General features: G+C 38.8%; 1 protein-coding gene and 1 pseudogene across 18 annotated transcripts in view; one reads left to right on the top strand and one right to left on the bottom strand.

The window, feature by feature from the left end:
* The window catches only part of MARCHF8 (membrane associated ring-CH-type finger 8), a 237764-nt gene that overhangs the window by 133906 nt on the left and 79968 nt on the right, over nt 1-23890 (top strand). For 6 of the 18 annotated variants that reach the window (XM_077124617.1, XM_077124616.1, XM_077124606.1 and 3 more), the window contains one exon: nt 20139-20318. The exons of 1 other annotated variant lie outside the window; for it this stretch is intronic. In XM_077124617.1, the coding sequence (XP_076980732.1) occupies nt 20217-20318 (102 nt within the window). In that variant the 5' untranslated portion in view covers nt 20139-20216. Of the gene's footprint in view, nt 1-13769; nt 14159-16561; nt 16639-16663; nt 16753-18434; nt 18577-20138; nt 20319-23890 lie in introns of those variants that run through there. 11 more of the 18 variants (XM_077124619.1, XM_077124605.1, XM_077124623.1 and 8 more) reach the window with 7 other exon arrangements.
* Nucleotides 18439-19908, bottom strand: LOC143654498 (chloride intracellular channel protein 4 pseudogene; annotated as a pseudogene).

Raw genomic sequence — 23890 nt, 5'->3', positions numbered from 1 at the left:
CTTGCTATGCAGTGGTCTTAGTAGAGTTGAGATAGTGACCCCAACGTAATTTGCTCTCTTCTTTCTTCTGTGGCTGAGTGGAAGATACTAATACTTTGAAGTGAATATGGAGCTGTTTCTTCAAGAATTTGCTACTTGTCCAGCATTAAGATTTTTTATTCAAAAGTTAAAATTTCTCATCTGTAAAGTATGAAACGTAAAAGAGCTTTCATTAGTAGTTCCTAGCAATTGTAGTTGTGGACTTTCAGAATTATAGTTAAAAATATTTAGGTCACATTTCATTATATTTGATTTCTATTACCATTTTAAAACTAAGTGTGAAGTGCTTAATCTGCTGCAGTTATTTAAAAGTTAATGCTTTCTTCCCAAATGATATGGATTGTATCAGGATGAAAATATTGAATTTTTGTTAATATTTTCAAGCCTCATGTTTTGCAACCTTGATCAGCATTTGAGATAGTGAACATTTCTGGTTATAGATTAAGTTGCAAGTGAAATACCCAGCCAGTGCTGGCTCCTGTGTCAGGCAGATTAACCCAGTCAGCACTTTCTGAATCATTCTTTTGTGGTAGGCACTGAGCTTGAGAGAAGGAGAAACAGGGATGGGCAAAATGAGATATGGTCTCTGCCTTTGGGAAACTTGCGGTCCAATAGGAGAAAAACTTTAATCAAAGAATCTGAATCAGGTTAAAATGATTATTGTTAATGACGTAAAGATTCTCCATTTGTACTGCGAAGACCTATAAAAGTGGGATTTCCTCCCTGTGAAATGGATGCTGCTTGAGCTGAGATCTGATGCTTGAGTAAGAGTTAATTACATCATGAAGGAAAGGGAGAGCCTAGCAGGTAAGAGAACAGTGTAGAGAAAGGCCCTTTGGGGAAGTAGCTAGGAAGTCTGGGGCACTGAAGGAACGCCAGTGTGGTTGGACTGCAGTGGGAGAAGGGGGTACACTATGAAGTTAGATAATAGGGGCCGGACCTCACAAGGACTTGTAGGCTGTGTTAAATGAGCATCTGGAGGTGTATGTAGAGACTGTAAAATTCACTGATTGAAAATATGGAAGTTAGTGATTTGACTAAATTTATAGAGTTGCACAACTATCATGATAATCCCATTTGGGACATTTCCATTACTTTCAAAAGTTTCCACGTGCTCATTTGCAGTTAATCCCCACTCCAGCTCCCAACCACAGGCAACCAGTGGTCTACTTTCTGTCTCTGTGAATTTGCCTTTTCAAGACATATCATAAAAATGGAATCATACAATATGTAGCCTTTTGATCTGGTGTCTTTCTTTGACTTAGCTTAATGTTTTCAAGGTTCATCCATATTGTGGCATCTGTCAGTGGTTTGTTCCTTTTAATTGCAGAATAGTATTTTCTGGGACGGATTTGCCACACATTGTTTATGTTGTCATTGGTTGATGGACGTGTGAAGTGTTTCCGGCTTGGGGCAGTTATGAGCAATGTGTGGTGGACATTCTCGAAGTTGTCTGTGTGTAGATAATATGTTTTCACTCGTCTTGGGTAGAAAGGCAAAGCTGAGAATTAAAAATTCCCAAATTCATATGACTTACCATTTCTGATATTATGAAATTTCATAGCAGTATGCTGTCTTAGTTTACTCGCACTGTTATAAAAAAGTACCAACAGCTCAAGGGTTTAAATCACCAGAAATTTATTGTCTCCCATTTCTGGCGGGAAGCAGTCTGAAATCCAGGTGTGGGCAGGGCCATGCCCGTCTGAAGTCTGTAGGGAAGAGTCTGTTCCATTCCTCTCTTCTGGCATTTGGCAGTGGCAGCAATCCTTGGTGTTCCCTGGTGTGTGACACCACTCAATTCTTACCTCCATCATCCTGTGACAGTCTTCTCTCTGTGTCTTTCTCTTCTTCTTTCTTATAAATACCCCAGTCGTATTGGATTAAGGACCCACTCAACTCCAGGCGACCTCATTTTAACTTGTCTGATTCCATCCCTAATGACTCTATTTCCAAATGACGTCACTTTCTGAGGTACTGGGTATTAGGATATCAACATATCTTCTGGGGGACGTTATTCGATCCCTAACAAATGCCTTGATGTTAGTCTTTTTGTATTTATTGTGCTGTGTATAGGTAGACCCTTTTACAAATGTCTTGATGTTAGTCTTTTTATGTTTATTGTGCTGTGTATAGGTAGGCCCTTTTAGTTTTGGCATGGTGTTCTTTGGTTCTAGAGAATATTCTTACATAACTCCTTTCCGTTTTCTTTCTCATGAAGGAATTTTTATTAGTCACACACAAGCCCCCCTAATTCCTTATCTTTTCTTTACTGTTACTGTGGTGGTTTGAAAGGATGTATGTCCCCTAGAAAAGCCATCTTTTAATCTAAATTCCATTTCATAAAGGCAGAATAATCCCTATGCAATACTGTATGTTTGAAATATCTCATATAACCATATAACATAGGATTTAACAAGTAAGTGTGACTGCAGAATCATTATACTGATATTTCTTAAAGACTCCTGATATGATTGGTGGTAATATAGGTGAATGTGTCAAAATTTAGAAGACCTGTATAACTCAGTGAACCAGTATTTTCCAAAATGACTGATGTATGATATTACAAACCCATGCATGTATAAAAAATATACTCAAAGTTCTACATAAAACAATGAATTTTTTTCAAAGTATACAGTCCAGTGGTTTTTAATATGTTCTTGAGGTTGTATAGCTATCAACACTATCTAATTACAAAACATTTTTATCACTCCATAAAGAAACCCCATACCTGTTTGCAGTTACTCCCTGTCTCCCCCACCCCCTCCACTCCCCCCATCTTGACTTTTGAGACTTTTCATCTTGTCTTGCTATGCAGCTGAATCCTTGGAACATCACTTTGTGCTTCTCCTAACTGATAATGACTGCTGTTTGCATCCCACGACTTTTCTCTTCCTTAATTTGGATTCTTGTTTTGCTGGAGTGTATTATCCAGGAATTTCTATTAAAAAGGTATATGGGAAAAAAATGTTTCCAAGTTTTCTCAAGCCCGGAGTATCATTGTTCTCCCTTACTCATTTATTTGGATACAGGATTCTACATTGAGAATATTTTGAAGACATTATGCCTCTGTCCTCTGGATCTAGTGGTGCTGTTGAAAAGCCTGATTCCATTTATATTTATATGCCTTTGTAACATCACTCTCTGTCTACCCTCCTCCCTGCCTGAGAAATTTTTCTTTTTGTATTTTTCTTTATTCTTGGTGGTCTAGCATTTTATGATAATGTATATGCTTTGGTGTGGACTTTTCAGAAAAAATCATCATGCTAGATGCTTAATGGCTTAATTGAGCCATTTTTGTCTGGGGACTGGTGTCTTTCCCTGTGGGGACTTCCTTGTATCCCTTCTCTGATGAGTTCCTCCCTTCTGTGTTCTCTTCTTTTCCTTCTGAAGCTTCTCTTGGGTCAGATGTTGGAATTCCTGTACTGGTCTTTAGATATTCTTAAATCCACAAATCCTATTTTGTATTTTCTGGATGATTTCCACAACTTAGTTTTTTAACCCTTCTATTGAATCACTAATTTTTCTCATCATTTTTAATTTTCAGAAGCTCTTCTTTTTTCATATCATCATATTTTGGCTGTATGGGTACTATATCATCTTTACCTCTAAGAGAGTGTCGGTGCTATATTATCTTTACCTCTAAGAGAGTATCAATTAACTTATTTACAAGATTTTTAAAAACCTGAAAAATTATCTTTGTTTTCTCCAGTGTTCTTTTTTTATGTATTTATTTTGGTCCCTTGGCATTTTTTTCATGTGCCTGAGCAGTAAATAAGAAAAGGCTGAGAATAGTTTCTATGAAATGTGGGAGCAGAACTTCAAGTGCAGTAAATTGAGTTGAGAGAGAGACAAAGTGGAGCCCCCCTCTGTAGACAACTCAGAAAATTTGGCTTTAGAGGAAAAGAGGGCAATAGCATTGAAAGCGTTTCTATTTTTTATTTTAAATATGGGAGCCCCTTAAATTAAAGCATTTTAAAATTCTGTGTTGATGTTGGATTTTTCTTTTTGTATGCTGTTTGGCAGGGTCACATTTCGTTATTTTTCCACGTGAGTATCCCATTATTACAGCACAGCACCATTTGTTGAATTTTTTGTATTGTTTGGTTTTGCTTGTTTTGTTTTTTGGAAAGTGCGTGGACCGGAAATCGAATGATGTTGGATTTTATCATTTATTATAGCATTTGGTGACATAAAGTATTATTCCATTAATTTCCCTTGGAAAACTGGTTCTGATGTTGAGGAGCTTTTTGAATGCGAATATGAGGGAGGATGTTGGCTAGTGAGAGTGAGGCCCTGTACCTCCAGCAGAAAGGGGTCCCAGAGCCAAGTGCTTCCCAGAGAGAGGACCTCTTCCTTTGAACCTCATAATCTAATTTGCATAATTCGATAAAGGGTTGGGGACAGAGGTAAATTTTTAGGATCAGTGGGAGGAAATTGAAGAACCTTTCCAGTAAATACTGTTTAAACAGCATAAGTGCCTCGTGTCATGGTTGTGGCCTGGGTGTGTGGGCCTCCTTCACAGGGAGCTCTGTGGTTACGAGAGAATAAGCCCTTCTCTTGGTCGAAGAAGGCTTTCAGTGCTTTGTAACAAGGGATTTCTTTTATAACCATTTTAAAAGAAAAAAAAAACATTGACTAATAGCCCATGTGTATTATTCTTTCCTTGCTCTGTAAAGGATAATGGTTCTTGCCACAGATAGGACTCTGCCAGCGTTAACAAGGGCAGACACGGGAAAAAACTGTGCAGACGAGCAGAAAGCCTTGTCAGCGCTGGGCCCGTCAGGTTTGTGAACAGGGGCCTGGGGTTCAGTGCTGTGTTCCTTCTCAGCCTGTTTTTGCTGGCGTGCAAAGGTTGCATTTTATCGGAAGTGTGCAGACTTCCAGTAGCATGGCCTGAAAACACTGATGAAGTTTTACTGGGTGTAAAATATAAAATAATGTAATCCCCCCAAAGCAGTCGCTTTAGAATGAAAGTCAAATGTAGTCCAGCATGACAAAGAAAGCCACACTATTCCCATGATGTGCTATGCTGTCTTCTAAAAGACAGTACTCTTCAAAAACATGAGAGGAGGTGCTGGAAAAACTAAAACCCTACAGGGCTCGCCAACCTCTGTGCTTGGAGAATGCGTCCCCTTATGTGATGTTTATGTGAGAACTTCAGAAATGCATTCCTCACGGAAAATGAGACTGCCCTTTATGGTTGGATGTCTTCATTGATAACATAACGTTTTTACTATCGTCACCCTTTGTGGAGTGATCTCAGCTTTTTATTTTAGTGCTTTAAAAAAATACATCTTCCTTTCTGCCTCTGGAGGCATCGTTGAAGTCTTCCTCCCGCTGCCACCCAGTCTAAGTGAGCTTCTCCTCAAGACCTGCCCACTGCGAAAGCTCTTCAGTGGAGGGTTAAGCCTTGAAACAACTGGTGAGAGTCCAAGGAGCCGTCTTGAGCAATGGGGAGCGCTCACAGACTGTGTGGCAGTGAGTGATCCAGACACCAAGAGCTCCGGAGGCTTTGGGTTTCTCACCTACGCGGCTGTGGAGGAGGCGGATGCAGCCACGAAGCAAGGCCACCTAAAGTGGATGGAAGAGCCGTGGAACCAGAGACGGCTGTCTTAAGAGAAGACTCTCAGAGACCAGGTATCCACTTAACTGTGAAAACGATCTTTGTCGGTGGCATTAAGAAGGCACTGAAGAGCACCACCTACGAGATTATTTTAAGCAGTATGGGAAAATTGAAGTGATTGACATCATGACTGACTGAGCAGTGGCGAGAAGAGAGGCTTTGCTTGTGTAACCTTTGATGACCACGACTCTGTGGATAGGACTGTGACTCAGAAATACATCCTGTGAATGGCCACGCCTGTGAAGGAAGGGAAGCCCTGCCGTTGTGGAGCTGGAAGACTGTGACTCAGAAATACATCCTGTGAATGGCCACGCCTGTGAAGGAAGGGAAGCCCTGCCGTTGTGGAGCTGGCAGAAGCCACAATGATTTTGGCAATTACGACATCGGTCTTCAAATTTTAGACCCATGAAGGGAGGAAACTTTGGAGGCAGAACCTCTGGCCCTTGTGGTGTGGAGGCCAATGCTTTGGCAAACCACAAAACCAAGGTGGCTTTGGTGGTTCCAGGAGCAGCAGTAGCTATGACAGTAGCAGGTTTTAATTCCTTCCAGGAAACAAAGCTTAGCAGGAGAGGAGAGCCAGAGCAGTGACAGTGAAGCTGTAGATTACAGCAGATTTGTGAACTCAGCCAAGCACAGTGGTAGCAGGGCCTGGCTGTTATAAAGAACACAAGTTTTAGACAATACCCATATATATGGGCAAAAAAACACAAGGACTATTTGTGACTAACTGTATGGCAGGTTATGTTGGCTGGTTCTGTGGGCGGTAGTAAGTATTCCAACAAAAGGTTTTAATGTGGGTTATTTTGGGGGCATCTGTACTTTTGATTGTCTGATCATGAGGCTGAACTTAAAAATGTGTCTTTAAAAAATAAGTACATTTAAACTGTAGAAGAAATAGAAGTTTTGGGAAATAGAGAACTTAATACATTCATTTGCAGTTCAACCTTATTCTACTTTTCTGCATTCTTTAAAATGTTTATGCTCAAGTTTGTATCTGTTAGAATTTATTGCAGTGAATGAAATATGGGTGTAAATTGATTTTTCCCCTCTCAAATTGTTAACCAGTTATCCTAATACCATATATTGAATAACATGTACCCCCTTTCCTATATTTTTGTGCTGCTTCCTTTATCAGCTATTATATTCTTCTGAATAATTACATCAATTTTTGAACTCTTTTCAGTCTTATAGCTGTATCTTTCTTTTTAATAATAATTGCCTTGTAATATTTTATTTCATAGGATTCATGTCTTTGTTGCTTTTCTTTTAGCATTTAATTTTTTTTTTTATATTTCAGGTGCAGCTTCATTCAGTGTTCCAACATAGTTACATTACACTTAGGTATTATTGTGCTGTCCATTTTTGAGTTTTTGTATCTAGTCCTGTTGCACAGTCTGTATCCCTTCAGCTCCAATTACCCATTATCTTACCCTGTTTCTAACTCCTGCTGGTCTCTGTTACCAATGATATATTCCAAGCTGATTCTCGAATGTCGGTTCATATCAGTGGGACCATACAGTATTTGTCCTTTAGTTTTTGGCTAGACTCACTCAGCATAATGTTCTCTAAGTCCAGCCATGTTATTACATGCTTCATAAGTTTAGTCTGTCTTAAAGCTGCATAATATTCCATCGTAGGTATACGCCACAGTTTGTTTAGCCACTCGTCTGTTGATGGACATTTTGGCTGTTTCCATCTCTTTGCAATTGTAGATAATGCTGCTATAAACACTGGTGTGCAAATATCCGTCTGTGTCTTTGCCCTTAAGTCCTTTGAGTAGATACCTAGCAGTGGTATTGCTGGGTCGCAATCCATTCTGCCAGTCTATGTCTTTTGATTGGGAAATTCAGTCCATTAACTTTTAGTGTTATTACTGTTTGGATAATATTTTCCTCTACCATTTTGGCTTTTGTATTATATATATCATATCTGATTTTCCTTCTTTCTACACTTTACTCCATACCTCTCTCTTCTGTCTTTTCGTATCTGACTCTAGTGCTCCCTTTAGTATTTCTTGCAGAGCTGGTCTCTTGGTCACAAATTCTCTCAGTGACTTTTTGTCTATAAATGTTTTAATTTCTCCTTCATTTTTGAAGGACAATTTTGCTGGATATAGAAGTCTTGGTTGGCAGTTTTTCTCTTTTAGTAATTTAAATATATCATCCCACTGTCTTCTAGCTTCCATGGTTTCTGCTGAGAAATCTACACATAGTCTTATTGGGTTTCCCTTGTATGTGACAGATTGTTTTTCTCTTGCTGCTTTCAAGATCCTCTCTTTCTCTTTGACCTCTGACATTCTAACTAGTAAGTGTCTTGGAGAACGCCTATTTGGGTCTATTCTCTTTGGGGTGCGCTGCACTTCTTGGATCTGTAAATTTAGGTCTTTCATAAGAGTTGGGAAATTTTCAGTGATCATTTCTTCCATTAGTTTTTCTCCTCCTTTTCCCTTCTCTTCTCCTTCTGGGACACCCACAACACGTATATTTGTGCGCTTCATATTGTCCTTCAGTTCCCTGATCCCCTGCTCAAGTTTTTCCATTCTTTTCCCTATAGTTTCTGTTTCTTTTTGGAATTCAGATGTTCCATCCTCCAGTTCACTAATTGTAGCTTCTGTCTCTTTAGATCTACCATTGTAGGTATCCATTGTTTTTTCCATTTTTTCTTCTTTGTCCTTCACTCCCATAAGTTCTGTGATTTGTTTTTTCAGATTTTCCATTTCTTCTTTTTGTTCAGCCCATGTCTTCTTCATGTCCTCCCTCAATTTATCGATTTGGTTTTTGAAGAGTTTTTCCATTTCTGTTCGTATATTCAGCATTAGTTGTCTCAGCTCCTGTATCTCATTTGAACTATTGGTTTGTTCCTTTGACTGGGCCATATCTTCAATTTTCCGAGCATCATCCATTATTTTCTGCTGGTGTCTGGGCATTTGATCAGATTTCCCTGGGTGTGGGACCCGGCTGGTTGAAAGGTTTTTCTGTGAAATCTCTGGGCTCTGTTTTTCTTTTCCTGCCCAGTAGGTGGCGCTCGTGGCGCTCGTCTGTCTGTGGGTCCCACCAGTAAAAGATGCTGTGGCTGCTTTAACTTGCCAATCTGAATCTCGCAGTCGGCCAGGGAAACCGCGCGTGGAGGGTGGGGTCGCCGGCCGCCGCGGCTTGGGGGAATGCTGGTCCAAATTGCCCAGCTGGCCCGAGACGCCAAGCGTGGTGGGAGGGCCCCACTATCCAACGTTCCCAGTCAGACCGGGGAGCCACGTGCGTGGAGGGGACCCCAGTTGCCAGCCGCCCCGGCCGGGAAAACGCGTGCCCCTTGGGTATCTCACCACAGAGGATTCTCCCTGCCCGTTCAGCCGTTCCAGAATGGGGTACGCTGTCTTTTTGGTCTCTGTCATGGCTCTGGGAGCTGTTTCGTATTGTTTCTGTTTTTTTAGTTGCTTTTCTGGAGGAGGAACTAAGACCCGCGTGTCTTACTAAGCCGCCATCTTCTCCGGAAGTGTGACCGCAGGAACGCAGAGTCCAAAATCCACAGGAGGGTCTGGATGAACTCCACAGGAGAGGCTCACCAGCCGAAGCAGGAATCTTTAGCATTTTATTTGATCACATTTATTCTTATGCTTTAGAATCATTTTTCAAGTGAAAAAAAATCTTGCTCGGGCGGGCCACGGTGGCTCAGCAGGCAAGAATGCTTGCCTGCCATGCCAGAGGACCCGGGTTCGATTCCCGGTGCCTGCCCATGTTAAAAAAAAAAAATCTTGCTCAATCTTTGATTGGAATTGCAATAAATATATGCATTTAATTTGGTGAGAACTGACCTTTCTTGTAGTATTCAATTATACTTTAAAATAATTGAATGAAATACTGTGCTTTTCATGAAAAATTCCTAAATTGTCTTTATGTCATTTATCCCTATTTATTTTATACTTTTTTTGTTGATATACAGGAATATTGGTGACTTTAATATATTTATTTTACAGTAGAATACATTACTGACTTTATAAAAATGATTCCAGTAGTTCTTAGAAAGTTCTTTTGAGCCTTGCTTGTCTATTGTACTGTAAAGTTCTCTTTTTATTTTTAGGTCTTATTCTATTAGCAGAAAAATCTAAACCTATATTAAATGATAGCCGTGATAATGGGTTTAGTTTGCTTTTTTAGTGGAACTAAATTGCATGTAAGAGTTTTGCTCTGTGAATATAAAGTTAAATCTTGGTATGAGACATATTTTTTAGGTTAGGTTTTCTCCGTTGGCTGTTTTCTGAGAGGTTTTAAAATTCTGTACTGTTCTTAGGTTTTATCCTTTGTTTATCCTTTGCACCTAATGACAAGCTGCTTTACCAGTTTTTCTTAGGAACCTGATTGCATCCCTGTTGCTTCAGGTGTGAGGCTGTGCTGGTGACTGTGGACAGATCTTGAATTTCCCACAGACAAGTCACACTCAGGGTGCACTGGTGAGCTCCTGTGCTCCCTGTCCCCAGCCCTGTCCCTCCTGCAAAAGGCACGGTGGGAACCAGCAGACAGCTTAGTGACCTTGCTGGGCTTTTCTTTTCAGATTGTTTCTCTCTCTTCTTTCCATGTCTGCTGCTTTCATTCAGTCCTCCATCTTTCCATGCTCTGTATCTGTAACTAGTCTCTTCTGTCTCCTTTTTGCTTGTTTCATTTCTTGGGTCCTCTTGCTGCTTTGCACAGACTTCTTTTTTTATATGAAGACGAGACTGACTTACAGCTGTTGAGTCTAGTAGCACCAGTCTTGATGTTGGGGGCCACAGCAGGAGGTTGGGGTGCTATTGGAGCTTGGCATGCTATTCAAGAGTACTGGGAGGCTGGGCAAAGGCCCCCCAGGGAGGCTGGGCCACAACCCTGTCTTCTGGCTGCCACTCGGTAATCCTCATTTCTGCATAGCATTGTCATTGGGATGGGCAGAATCCATCATTTCACTTGGCCATCTGGAAAGCACATATTAGAGTTTGCTTGTTCAGCCACACTGCAGAAGAGAGGCCTGAGTTGGCCTTGGGATTGGGCCTTCTGCCGCTCTCTTTACATGGAGAGCCCTGTCAAGTCTACTTCTTTCAGGCAGGCTGCCTAGAGGTTCTATATAAATGTCAGAAAGGACCTGAGTTTGCAGACAGGCATAAGGGCATAGGAAAGAGAGACAAAGCAAACCCACTTTGTGGTGAGAGGAGTACTGCAAGGGCCAGAGAAGCAAGCTGGGAAGATGCATGGGGGTTGGAAACCTGGTGTCCGTGTTTGTGCTTCCCTTCTTATTTGTCCCTCACAGCAATCTGTGAACTAAGGAGAGATTATTCCTCTGCTGTCTTAACAGACATGGAAACAGAGAGTCTCTGAACTTCATCAGTTTAACCAACATGATACAGTATTTAATACAGTCTGGGCTTGAACTTAGGTTTCCAGTTGCTGATTCTTTGCTATTTCTGCTTCCTTTCTCAAAACCGTAGGTTGATAGGGTACCGCTCCATGTCATCTGAATAAATTACATGACAAATAGTACAAAGAAAAAAGTAAATTTCCTTTACATAATCCACTCTGTAATATTTCTATCTTTTTTTTGTTTTTATTTTTTGGTGTCAGGAGTGGGATCCATCTTCTTTTTTAAAACAGTGTTTTTGAGATTGTATTCATATACCCTATAATCCCCCTATTTAAGTATCCTATTCAGTGACTCTTAGTATACTCAAGAGTTATACACCCATCACCACAGTATATTTTAGAACATTTTCATTACCCTTTAGTCATCACCTCCCAATCTCCCCAGTTAACCCAGCCCTTGGCAACCACTAGTCTACTTTCTGTCTCTATAGATTTGCCTGTTCTGGACATTTCATATAAATGTATTCATGCAATACGTAAGCTTTTACAAGTGGCTTCTTATCCTTAGCATAATGTGTTCAAGGTTCATCCATGTTGTAGCATCAGTTCTTTCAGTACTTCATTTCTTTGTGTTGCCAATTAATATCCTAACTTTTTTTTCAATTTATACATTGGTGGATATTTGGAGTTATTATGAATAATGCTGGCGATAACATTGCACACAAGTTTTTGTATGGATCTGTGTTTTCATTTCTCTAGGTACTTACCTTAAGGTAGAATGGAATTAGTGGGTCATATGGTAATTATATTTTATATTCTGAAGAACTGTCAGACTTTTCCAAAGTCGTTGCATCTTTGTACATTCCCACCAGCAGTGTTGTTCCAATTTCCCGCATCCTCGTCAGTGCTTGTTAATCCATCTTAAATACAGCAGTAGTTAAAGTGGTGTCTCATTGTGGTTTGATTTGCATTTCCTTGAAGGTTAATGACATTGAGCTTCTTTCATGCGTTTTTTGGTCATGTGCATGTCTTCTTTGGGGAAATGTCTATTCAGATGCTTTGCCCATTTAAAAAATTGGGTTGTCTTTTTAGTCATTTAGTTGTAAGAATCCTTTATGTATTCCAGAAATAAATTCCTTATCAGATATGTGATTGGCAAATATTTTCTCCCATTCCTTGAATCATCTTTTCACTTTCTGATGGTGTTCTTTGAAGCATAAACATTTTTAATTATGATTATATCCTGCTTATCCACATTTTTTTGTTGCTTGCACTTTTGATATTATATCTGAGAATCCATTGTCAAATTCATGGTCATAAGGGTTTAACCTGTGTTTACTTTTAAGAGTTTTATAATTTTTGCACATACATTTAGGTTTTTGATCTGTTTTGAGTTAGTATTTGTATGTAGTGTTAAGTAAAGGTTCAGCTTCATTTTTTTCATGTATGGAAGTCCAGTTGTCCCAGCACCATTTATTGAAAAGACTGTTCTTCCTCCTTTGAATGGTCTTGGCACCCTTGTCGAAAATCAGTTGATCATATATACAGGCATACCTCAGAGATATTGAAGGTTCAGTTTTGGATCCCCAGCATAAAGCAAATATCACAGTAAAGCAAGTCATGCAAATTTTTTGGTTTGCCAAAAAATACACTATGCTGTAAGTCTATTAAGTGTGTAATAGCATTGTGTCTAAAAAGAAAAAGCAGTATACACACCTTAAAGAATAGTTTATTGCTAAAAAATGCTAACCATCATCTGAGCCTTCAGTCAGTCATAATCATTTTCCTGTTGAGCATCTTGTCCCACTGTTGATGGCTGCTGACTGCTCAGGGTCATGGTTGCTAAAGGTTGGGATGGCTGTGGCCGTTTAAAATAAAACATCATCCTGAAAATCTGCTCACAGGTCTTCTCACAACTTTGTTCGTGGTCTTTTTCTTGAAATACTTAAGCCGTCTTGTTCTCTACTCCAGACCTGTTTCCCAGTTTTCTTGGTTCTGACCCAGTCACTCATTTTTTTTGTTTATGGCTCCATAGTTTTCTTGGATTTTAGTCTTGGAAAAACTGCCTAATGTTTAATATCCATCCTTGGCCAGTATTCGTATTTGTTCCTTTGAATGTGCTACTTTTCCTTTCCCCACAAACACTCCTGTGGGCCTTTCCCTGTGCCTGAGCTATTGCTACTCTTTGCCCTGTTGGGCCTGCCCTTTTCCCAAGAGCAGGACTCGAACCCTAAAGTGAAGCAGTAGCAAGAAAACAGCAAGAAGAGAACATTATGCTGAGTGAGTCTAGCCAAAAACTAAAGGACAAATACTGTATGGTCCCACTGATGTGAACCGACACTCGAGAATAAACTTGGAATATGTCATTGGTAACAGAGTTCAGCAGGAGTTAGAAACAGGGTAAGATAATGGGTAATTGGAGCTGATGGGATACAGACTGTGCAATAGGACTAGATACAAAAACTCAAAAATGGACAGCACAATAATACCTAATTGTAAAGTAATCATGTTAAAACACTGAATGAAGCTGCATCTGAGCTATAGGTTTTTTGTTTGTTTGTTTGTTTGTGTCTTTTTTTATTATTATTTTTATTTTTTTCTCTATATTAACATTCTCTATCTTTTTCTGTTGTTTTGCTAGTTCTTTTCCTAAATCGATGCAAATGTACTAAGAAATGATCATGCATCTATGTGATGATGTTAAGAATTACTGATTGCATATGTAGAATGGAATGATTTCTAAATGTTGTGTTAATTTCTTTTTTTCTTTAATTAATAAAAAAAAAAAAAGAAAAGAAAACAGCAAGAATAACAACCGAGATTCTAGATGGCTCTGGCCAAGTGAAGATGTGGGTGATGCTGGAATTCTTAGTGGACCAAGGGCTGGAATATCAAACAAGGTGGCTGATACAGTGCCATCCATTTATACTTGTGTTTCTCCTTGGGCTTGTCATGGCCATATGCCATGATGTAATAATGATGATGATACCAGAAACACCAGAAGCAGCTATTAGCCTGATACATGGTAGGGCTCTGGGCATGGTTGGCTTGACTAAGTATTCTAAGATGCCATGTGGGGTTTGTTATCTGTGACAGAGGGCTTTAGTGCATTAGTGATGAAAAAACTGCTCACTGATTATTCTGATCTCCCAGAGTGTTTAAGCCAACAACGCAAGTAAGTGCTTCTTGTCTTGCCTAATGTTCTTAAATGCAAATGTTCATACCGTTTTGGGGCACAGTGCTCCATTTTGTGGGAGCCTTATCAAAAGCTTGACATAGAGTTGGTGGTGGATAGTTACTAGAGTGAAGATCTTATTTTCCTATTTTATTGGTTGTCAATGATCACCCTTCTGTTATACAATTAAATTTTTAAAAACATTATTCTCTCAGTTTATTTTCCTATACACATATGTTGATCCCTTCCAGTTTCTTGTTCCTTCCTGTTGTCTGTAGATTAGAATCCATTTCAGCTTGATGGGTAATAAGTACTGTGAGAACTGGGACTGCAATCCCCAGCCAGCAGCCTTACCTGCATTTGGTCCAGAACAGAGTTAGGGGAGAGGTGGAGTAGACGACTATCTGTCACATGTGACCTCAGGTTGTCAGACCCACTGTTTACCTTCTTGCCAACCTTCCCACCTTCCAAATGCATAGTTGATAAATAGAAATCCCCAAGTTAGAGATTCGTTCTTTCAGTTTAAAGCTTAATCTGGATCACTTAAATAATTTATATTTAATGTGTTATGTATTCATTTGATAGATCTCAGTGGAAAAAGGGAGGAGAGGGAGAGAGAAAGAGAGAACACCCAATTCAATAACTAGACACTTGGGGGTAATGTAGGAGAAAACCAGAAAAGGGGCCTGGTTGCCTGGAATTATCGAGTACCGTTGTGTATAAGCTACTGTTTAATCCAAGGGCAGCGCTATCATGGCCCAGGTGGCCAGGTAAACACATTCATTATCTATGATCACTTCCATCTTCCTTGAAAAACCCTTTAGAGGCAGAAGTTAGTAAACTACTGTCTGTGAACTAAATCTAGCCTGCTTCCCTGTTTTTTGTTGTTGTTTTTGTTTTTGTTTTTTTTGATATAGTGAGAATTTTATTTCTTTGGTATAATAGCTGCCAGCAATATACTGTTGTTTGAGTTCCGAGAGAGAAAAGAAAATACAGGCATTCTATAATAAGCTTTCATTTGCCTTTTCAAACAGTTCTAAAGAAAATTCTCCAGTTCTGCTCAGCCTTATAGATTGAGGAATTGAACACTTTTTCCATGATAGAAATATAATTATGGTGACCCCAATCTTGATAATTTGTTAAGGGTAGAATAAAAAAGGCCCATATAGTCTACCAGTAATGAATGTCTCCTGCTTTTTGAATTAAATGATGATTTTAACCAGTTTAAGAAATGAGTATGAATAAACTTTAATGAAATGTTCATCAAAATGTACATGAAAAAATACATTTGTTTCCTCTCATTTTAGCTCTGAAGATATTTCCAAATGGATTTTTTTAATACACAGAAATAAAAGCTATCTACATATAACTCTGGAGAGATTTAAACCAACAGAAATAAAATAATAATGCCTAAATTTGAGTAAATCAGCTTGGTGTAAATAAACATCAGAAATCTCTTAAACGTATATACATTGCTCAAAGTTTTAAAGATAACTTATGAAGGACAGAGCGACCAAGAAATAAAATCTCATTCAAATGTCATCACAAAAGTTAACAATGCTAGTAAAAGATAACAGAATTGTATAGAAAATTTGCATCCAAATTAAAAAGAAAGAACTGAAATAAAGCACTTTCCACTTGTCAGAAACAAAATTTCTCAAAATCCATTAGAAAGTAGTGAAACTTCCTATTCAGACTCTCTTCTCTTTGAAGTAGAATAAAGAGGGAAATGATTGGGTAAATGGAGAAATACCATCAGATAATTTTCTTTAGGTCAACCATATATTTACTACATGATATCACCATGAATACTTATGTTCCAAATCGCCCAAGATTGTAAGCTACAATCTTTCCACAGACATAAAAGCATATTGTAGAATCATCCTTCTTCTTAGCTCCCATCCATTTGCCTACCTCAATTTCATTTTACTAGCTTCCCCGATAAAGTAGTAAAATCTGTCTTTCTACAGAGGAAAATAATTCTATTTCTGTTTATACTAGTCGACCAGCCAAGTGTGACAATCTGCACAAATGCCTTCTTTGATCATCCAGTTAGGCAGCCAAATGTACTCGTTGTATAAGGACTTTAAAAGGCAATGAGGAGGATAAATATCCAAAGTGCAAATATTTCACAATTGAGTTACAGAATGTGTTTTGTTTTCATGAATGTATTTGGGGAAACATAGCTCTTTCCTCTATTAGCTCTCCACTTAGTCCATCATTCAGTAGAAAGAACAGACATCCCTTCTCTCAAATCTTTTTTATGCTGTAAGTTATAGAGAAAGGTTCAACATCACCTGAATGCTAAGCTGCCACTGTTTAAAAGGTAGATGAAAAGTGATCATTCCAGCCTCTGTAATAACTTTTATCCACAGAAGTAACTGAAGTGTAATTCCTCAATAGGTAATTTGCGTGAAGTGCCTGATAGTGCTTTTTCCTGGAACTAGATGAATCAGTGCCCAGTATCTAATTACAAAAAGGTATGTGCCAAAACTTGTGACAGCATAAGGAGTTCTCAGAACAGAAAGATAAAGGAATCTTCCTGAGCCAAATAGATACAATATAAGCTTTTTCTATCATCTTTCTATACCAAGGTAATTACTGATATCTGAAAAATGGAGTAAGCTTATAGAAGTCTGACTGCTTCCATATAGCCAGTGCTTACTAAATGTTTGCATATAAAAGGGAGGGAAACATTGCCATTTTAAAGCAATATATTTAAAATTTTCAAAAACAATCTATGGGAAATAGCACTTCTTAAAACAAGTTGGGTCTAAAAATGACCGAAAATGTATTATAGTCACAGCCACAGTCTTTGGAATAGTATTTAGAAAGTTCATTAAAAAATACAAATTAATAAATAAGTAGCAAACATTTGTTTTATTTTCACTAAGTTCCTCCTCCTCTGTTAGAGCACAAATAATTCCTGGTATAGGACTTCAATTTAAAAATAAAACAACAAAAAAATTCATGCAGAGTGCTCTTTCTCATCATGACCATAGAAAAAACTTAACTCATGGAATTGCATCAATTAAGATTAGGCAAAATTGAAGTAAAATATACACTTACCACGGCAACTGTATTTCAGTCCAAAAGAGTGAATGATTCCCTCTATCCAAAGTCTAACACATTAAACGGGGATAGAATGGAATAGTTGTATTTTATCTTGCTTTTAACATAGGACGGAGAATGCATTCTTTACAGAAATTAACTACATTAAATGTGCCTTAGAAACAAAATTTTACTTAGTATTTTGACAAACCCACCCCACACTCCTTAGGTTAATTTTTGTATAAGTATTAGTTTTTACATTACTAATCATTGTATGGTACAGCTAAATCAACTAAATATTAGTCTATGTAGTGTTGCTCAAAAGATCTCCAAAAATGGGTCTATCTTTATCTTAAAAAGGAGCTTTTTAAAATAAAAACAAACTGGAAGACGGCAATAACGTTCTACGTGAATGTCACTAGGCCAATTACGTATAACAAATAACCGATTTAGATAGATTATCAGGTGTCCATCAGTTTCTCTCATAAGGATTAAATGCTTGAGGAAGATCTTGAGATGACCTTCCCCTCCCTTTGAAGTTTTAGCTTCTATATAGTAGCATATGTACAGTTGGTATAAAGGATAAATGCTTTTAGACAAAAATAAAAATCCATCTACAAACCATACTAGCAAAATCTGTAGTGACTATTTGTGAAAGACTCTCTTCTCTGGTGGTAGTATCTTTTAATACATACCCAGGATAGAATAAATTGAAACAGAAAATTTCTGATTCAATAGCAATCTTTTCATGAACTTTTTTTTTTTTCCATGGGCAGGTACTGGGAATTGAACCCAGGTCTCCAGCATGCCAGGGAAGAACTCTGCCTGCTGAGCCACCGTGGCCCGCCCAACCTTTTCATATACTTTTATTAACTATTATAAAATTCCAAAAAATACATAGATATCCCTGTACCGTGCTCTCTGCACCTGTTTGTGGCAGATTGATGAAGTCATCACTACCATTTTAATAGTTCAGCATTGCATCTCAAAAGTTCTGCCATCTATATACAGTGTTTGGTGAGGGCTCCTCTAAACTGAAAAGTTTTTGTTGGAATATCTCCAAATTAGAGGAGAGGGGGTTATGGACAGGGGAGGTAGGCAGGATAAGAGAATTTTAATACTGCTTGGGAGTATATATTTTAAGATAGCTACTATACCTTGTCTAATTTTTAACCTACTCCTGAATAACTGCATGTTCATACAAGATAAAATTTCTACCTTATAGGAAGAGGAGCAGTCTGTTCGGAAAAGCATATTCTGTTAGGGGAAGATGTGAAGACATCTCTCACTCATCAGTTCCTTTTTAACCTGTTGAGTCTTTTGGCTGCATCACTATCCACTATTTCAACCTCCTTTCATTGGCACAGGTATTGGTGAGCTCATCCCTACTGTAAGCATTAGTGAAGTATCTCCAGATGCTGGTCATTCCTTCTGAAATAACAAAGGTGTGATACTTTTTGGCCACATCTTGACAACAACAACAAAAAAAAATGTGCAGTTTGAGCAGCAGGTTGCAATCAGTTAATATCTTTTCATTGCCATCCAGAAAATTACATGTAGAAAATTTAAGATCCTCCATCTATTCTTATCAGTATCATCAGGAAGGGGAGAATTCAGATATTCACCTAGTTTCTGCGGTGTCTTCAAGTGACCTCTCTCTAGCGCTTCCTTTGGCCCCTGAAATTGAATTCTTGATATATGTAGAGAATTTGGCAAAGATGTCCATTCTAGCAGTATTTGATTCTGGGTATTTTGCTGAAAGATTAGAGTACTTGTGAGAGCGTAAGACTTCTTCTAGAAATTCCTCAATCTTATTTACATCCATTTTGACTCCGTTGTTGACAGTTATAAATGGTGGGTGGGCCCCAGGAGCCAAGTTCTGCAAGTCTGCAGGTTTTCTCTTCATGTCAGCAGTCCTGACCCTAAATACAAGTTCTTTGAGCCAAAGAATCAGAAAGAGAGAGCCTCAGGGTAAAAGGTCAGTTTCCTGTGCTTTCACTGTCACTGCCGGCCTTGACAAGAGTGTGGTGATGGGCTCTTGTCCTCCCTCCAGTCTGTTCAGTGGCATGGACAACGCCGTAGCCAATTTGGCTGGCTCTGCAGTGGCTGCTGCTCTGGGGCTGCTCTGGCTGCCAGCTCTGCCATGCGCACTTCCCTTGGGAGTCTCGGCATCTAGTTCGAAGTGGACTTGGCCCCACAGCACTGCCCCACCTGTTTTTGTGGCAATAACATTTTATTGGACTGTATTGGCTTTCATTCATTACATGCTGTTTACAGCCGCTTTCACAGTGTAGGGGCACACTTCAGCAGATGCAAAAGATATGGCCTGAAAAGCCAGAGGACTATTGCGGGAAAGTTTGCTAACCCCTGGTCTAAAGAATCTAGACTTTTGGAAGGTGAAACATGGATCATAGATATATCTTGAATTTATTTCAGACATCTTAACCTCTGACTGAACATTATGTGGGTATTCTTATGTCATCATATGGTAGGTATTACTATGTCAGAGCAGCAGCTTTGAAGAAAAGACACTACGTTATATCAGGATGAATTCTTTTTCAAGAAAAAAGTTTTTCTTCAAAATTGTTCTTATAATAAAGGATGACATTGTTGTGTCTTAAACCTAACTAATTTTATGAAAAGATTATCTCTTGGTTATACGTGTGCTTGATCCACCAACCTCTTCCAGGTGTTCCCATCTTATTTCATGAGAAAAATGTTACAGCTTTCCCCCGGATATTCATTGCCTTTCATTTTTGAAGGATAAGCATTTATGTCCGATATTGTAACTTAACTTAAACATGAAAACAAATATGATATATATATATAAAAAAAATACAGATCTCACAGTTGGAAATTTGAAGTGTTTTAGCTCAGTGGTGTTTCTCTTTTCTTCTCTTCCCTTATGATTTCTCTTTTCCTCCTGCAGCTGGAAGCCCATGGCCCAAAATGACTCTGCCAGTGGAGACCCTTATCTGTGACAGGGAGGGTCAGACTGGAGGCTGGCATGAGCATGCCACTGCAGCAGGCCTCTGCCACCCCCTCCCAGGATGCCGCCTCTGCTAGAGCCTACCTGAGTAAGACCAAAGAGAAGGAGAGGGAAGAGCAGGTAAAGGGGACATGGCTTTCAGTTTCACTGTTTTTGTTAAATTTTCATGAAGTATGATCTAAAGCCATACTTAAGCCCTGTAGATCAAGTTTCTCTCTGGTGATATACTGAAAAGCACGTGGTGTTGATAATTGTGCTCAGAAAATATTGTCCTTTGTCCTGCTTGTAGCTTTCAGATTTAGGTGTAAATTTATGTTGCTCATAAATAGTTATAAGTGACTAATTTATCTTTCATTGGTCAAATCTACCCTATTTGTTGTGGTAAATTTCTGAGACAAAGTTCTTTGGAGACTCAGAATCTGATGCAAAGAATAAGTTTATTCGAACAAAGATTTATTGAGTGCCCTGTACATAAAATCTCTCTACTTCATACAGAGGTATTATAGTTAACATGACAGAGCCTCTTTCTGCCCTTATCCAGCTTGCCATCTGGCCCTGAAACCTGACAATTAAATACTTGTGGAGTCAGTGAAGGTCAATGGTGGGGGAAGCTCATTCCCCCCAGTCTCAGTCCAAGCATCAGGCAGGGCTTCCTGGAGAAAATTACACTTAAATGGAGGACACGCATGGTGACCTGGAGTTACCTAGGAAAAGGGAGCCAGAAGTCTGTCTTGGTGGGGGAAATATAACATGCTGAAGACCCAGAGGTTAGAGCCAGTTGTGTTGAAGAAGTTTGAGAATAGCTGGAACATAAAGAACAAACTGAGTAATGGCAAGATAGGAGATGGGAAAGTTAACAAGAGTTCCATTAGGCAGTTTGCAAAAGAATGTTTGGATTTGTGTTCTTGAAACTCACTCAGACTGTTGTTTAGAGAATAAATTGAAGGGATAGTAGGGGGACAAGTAAGAGGATTATGTAATAGCCTGCCCGCTTTCTCTGTAAAGACCCAGATGGTAAATATTTTAGGCTTTGTGGTCCATACAGTCTCTGTTGCAGATATTCACTCAAATCTGCCATTATGGTACAAAAGCAGCCAAAGACAGTATATGGGCCCATGTTCTGATAAAATCAGGCAGCAGGCTAGATTTGGCCAACAGGCAATAGTTTGTCAGTCCTTGGCTGTGGGAAAGGTGAAGGTGAGTTTGTCAATACTTGGCTGTGGGAAAGAGGAAGGTGACCTAGTCTAGGATATGGACAGTGGCGATGGAGAATTATTTTAGTATATGAATCCACTGGACTTGATGATTGGGTGTGGGGAGGGAAAAGGTGAAGTCAGGGGTGATTACTTTCTACCTTGTCTGTACAACATTTGCTTATTAGTTCTCAGAGCATTCCTGTTTTAGGGTTGAACATGATCTCTGTCTACTTCTGTGAAGATTCCTTATTCAATCTAGAATTAGTTAAGTCTTGTTTGAATTTGAATCATAGTTGATAGGACACCTTTCTTTCCATTATCCCATAAATATTTTTTTCTTTTTATAAATCAGTGCTATCATGGTTTTGAAGTAGGTCCCATAAGAATTACCAGGGGTCTTTTCTTGGTTTGTTTGCTTTGTTAGTATACACCCTTTCTGTCTGCGTTAGTGCTCTCTTAGGAGAAGAAGTACAGTCCAAATTGGTTGACATGCCGCCTGCGGATGGTGGTGTGATGGATGGTTTGTGGATGTAGTGTTGTTTTCAGTATTTTACTTTTTCCTCAACTTGCTAGGTCTGGGAGAATACCCCTAAATATCTTTCTCATAGTCTTTATCAAAGGAAGGTTCATTTAAATTAATAATCTTTTCTTGTAACCCTTCTTAGCCTATCTGAGTTTTTAAATATCACCGATTAGATTGTTTCCTTAGTCTAGGATGTTTGACTCTACCAAGTAGAGACTGCCAGTTCATTGTAGTGTTGAATTTAGACACCAGATGGTAGAAGTTTCTTGGTATTCATATGAAGAAGCTATCAAACTTGTTTGGAATAGTGATCAATAGCACTGCCAGAGAAAGGAAGATATCTAAAATTTTAGTCCAGAAAGGGACTTTTTTTAAACATTTTTATTGTATAGTAACCGTTTCTTGAAAAGGAGTATTTTTTTCCTCAGGGTTTTAGGTGTTGATTCTCTCATCTGCATTGAGAGCCCTGATGTGGTTGTTACTTGTATTCTTTCAAAAGAAATCTATTCTTTAATTCTAGTAGTTTTCTTGGAGAATGTTTTCTTTTTCCTTATAGTTTAAAGAGTTATTGGTAGGCATCTTGCTTATTCATGGTGGTTTTCTTGAGTTCATATGGGGGATTTTCAAGCCTTTCAGTCTTCTTTAATTCTAAAATCTTTTCTTCTGCCTTAAATGATGAACTCTGCACTGTGGTTCTCTTGGGGATTGCTGATGAGGTTTTAAATATCCATACTCTCATAGCTGTTGTGTTTTTCAGATTCTTTCCATTAGCTTGTTCTGTACTCAGGTTCTTTGGGATTGGCTTTTTCCACACTGCCCCGTTGTGCTGACTCAGCACTTCTTAGCCAGCTTCTTCCTGTATCCAAGGAAGTTCTTAATTGATCTGTTGACATCATGATTGCTGTTCTTTTCAGGCGTGGGCAGGCTCTAATCAACATGCATGCACAAACATTCTTCATGTGTGAATATTCCATACTTGGTGTGCAATCAGTGGCTCAAAATATCATCACCTAGTTGTATATTCTTCACCATGATCATTTCTCAGAACATTTACATCACTCCAGAAAAAGAAATTTTAAAAAAAAAGAAAAAACTCATACATACCATACCCCTTACCCGTCCCTCTCATTGACCACTAGTATTTCCCTCTACCCAATTTATTTTAACATTTGTTTCCCCTATTATTAACTTATTTTTAATCCATATTTTTTATTCATCTGTCCATACCATAGATAAAAAGAGCATCAGAACAAGGTTTTCACAATCACGCAGTCACTTTGCGAAAGCTATATCATTTATACAATCATCTTAAAGAAACGTGGCTACCAGAGCACAAGTCTCCAGTTTCAGGTACTTCCCTCTAGCCACTCTAGTACACCTTAAACTAAAAAGGGGATATCTGTATAATGCGTAAGAATAACCTCCAGGATAACCACTCGATTCTATTTGAAATCTTTCAGCCACTGACACATTATTTTGTCTCATTTCTCTCTTTCCCGTTTCAGTTGAGAAGGTTTTCTCAGTCCCTTAGTACTGAGTCCCCTTCATTCTAGGATTTCTGTTCCATGTTGCCAGGAAGGTTTACACCCCTGGGAGTCATGTCCCACATACAGAGGGGTGGGCAGTGAGTTTGCTTGCCATGTTGGCTGAGAGATAGGCCACATTTGAGCAACAAAAGAGGTTCTCTGAGGGTGGCTCTTAGGCCTAATTTTAAGTAGGTTTAGCCTGTCCTTTGCGGGGATATGTTTCATATGAACAAACCCCAAGATTAAGGGTTTGGCCTATTGATTTTGTTGTCCTCACTGCTTGCAAGAATATCTGGCCTTCTCCACATAGGGAAGTTGAATTTTCCCCCTTTCTCACATTTCCCCCAAGGGAATTTTGCAAATACTTTTTTTATTTACTGTTCATATCACTCTGGGATTTATTGGGGCATCACTCTGGACAAACCTACAAAATCTCATGCCCTACTC

The sequence above is a fragment of the Tamandua tetradactyla genome, chromosome 13, assembly GCF_023851605.1.
Source record: "Tamandua tetradactyla isolate mTamTet1 chromosome 13, mTamTet1.pri, whole genome shotgun sequence".
Taxonomy (NCBI): domain Eukaryota; kingdom Metazoa; phylum Chordata; class Mammalia; order Pilosa; family Myrmecophagidae; genus Tamandua; species Tamandua tetradactyla.
Note: the sequence above shows the minus strand (reverse complement) of the source record. Positions and strands in the feature narration are given on the sequence as shown.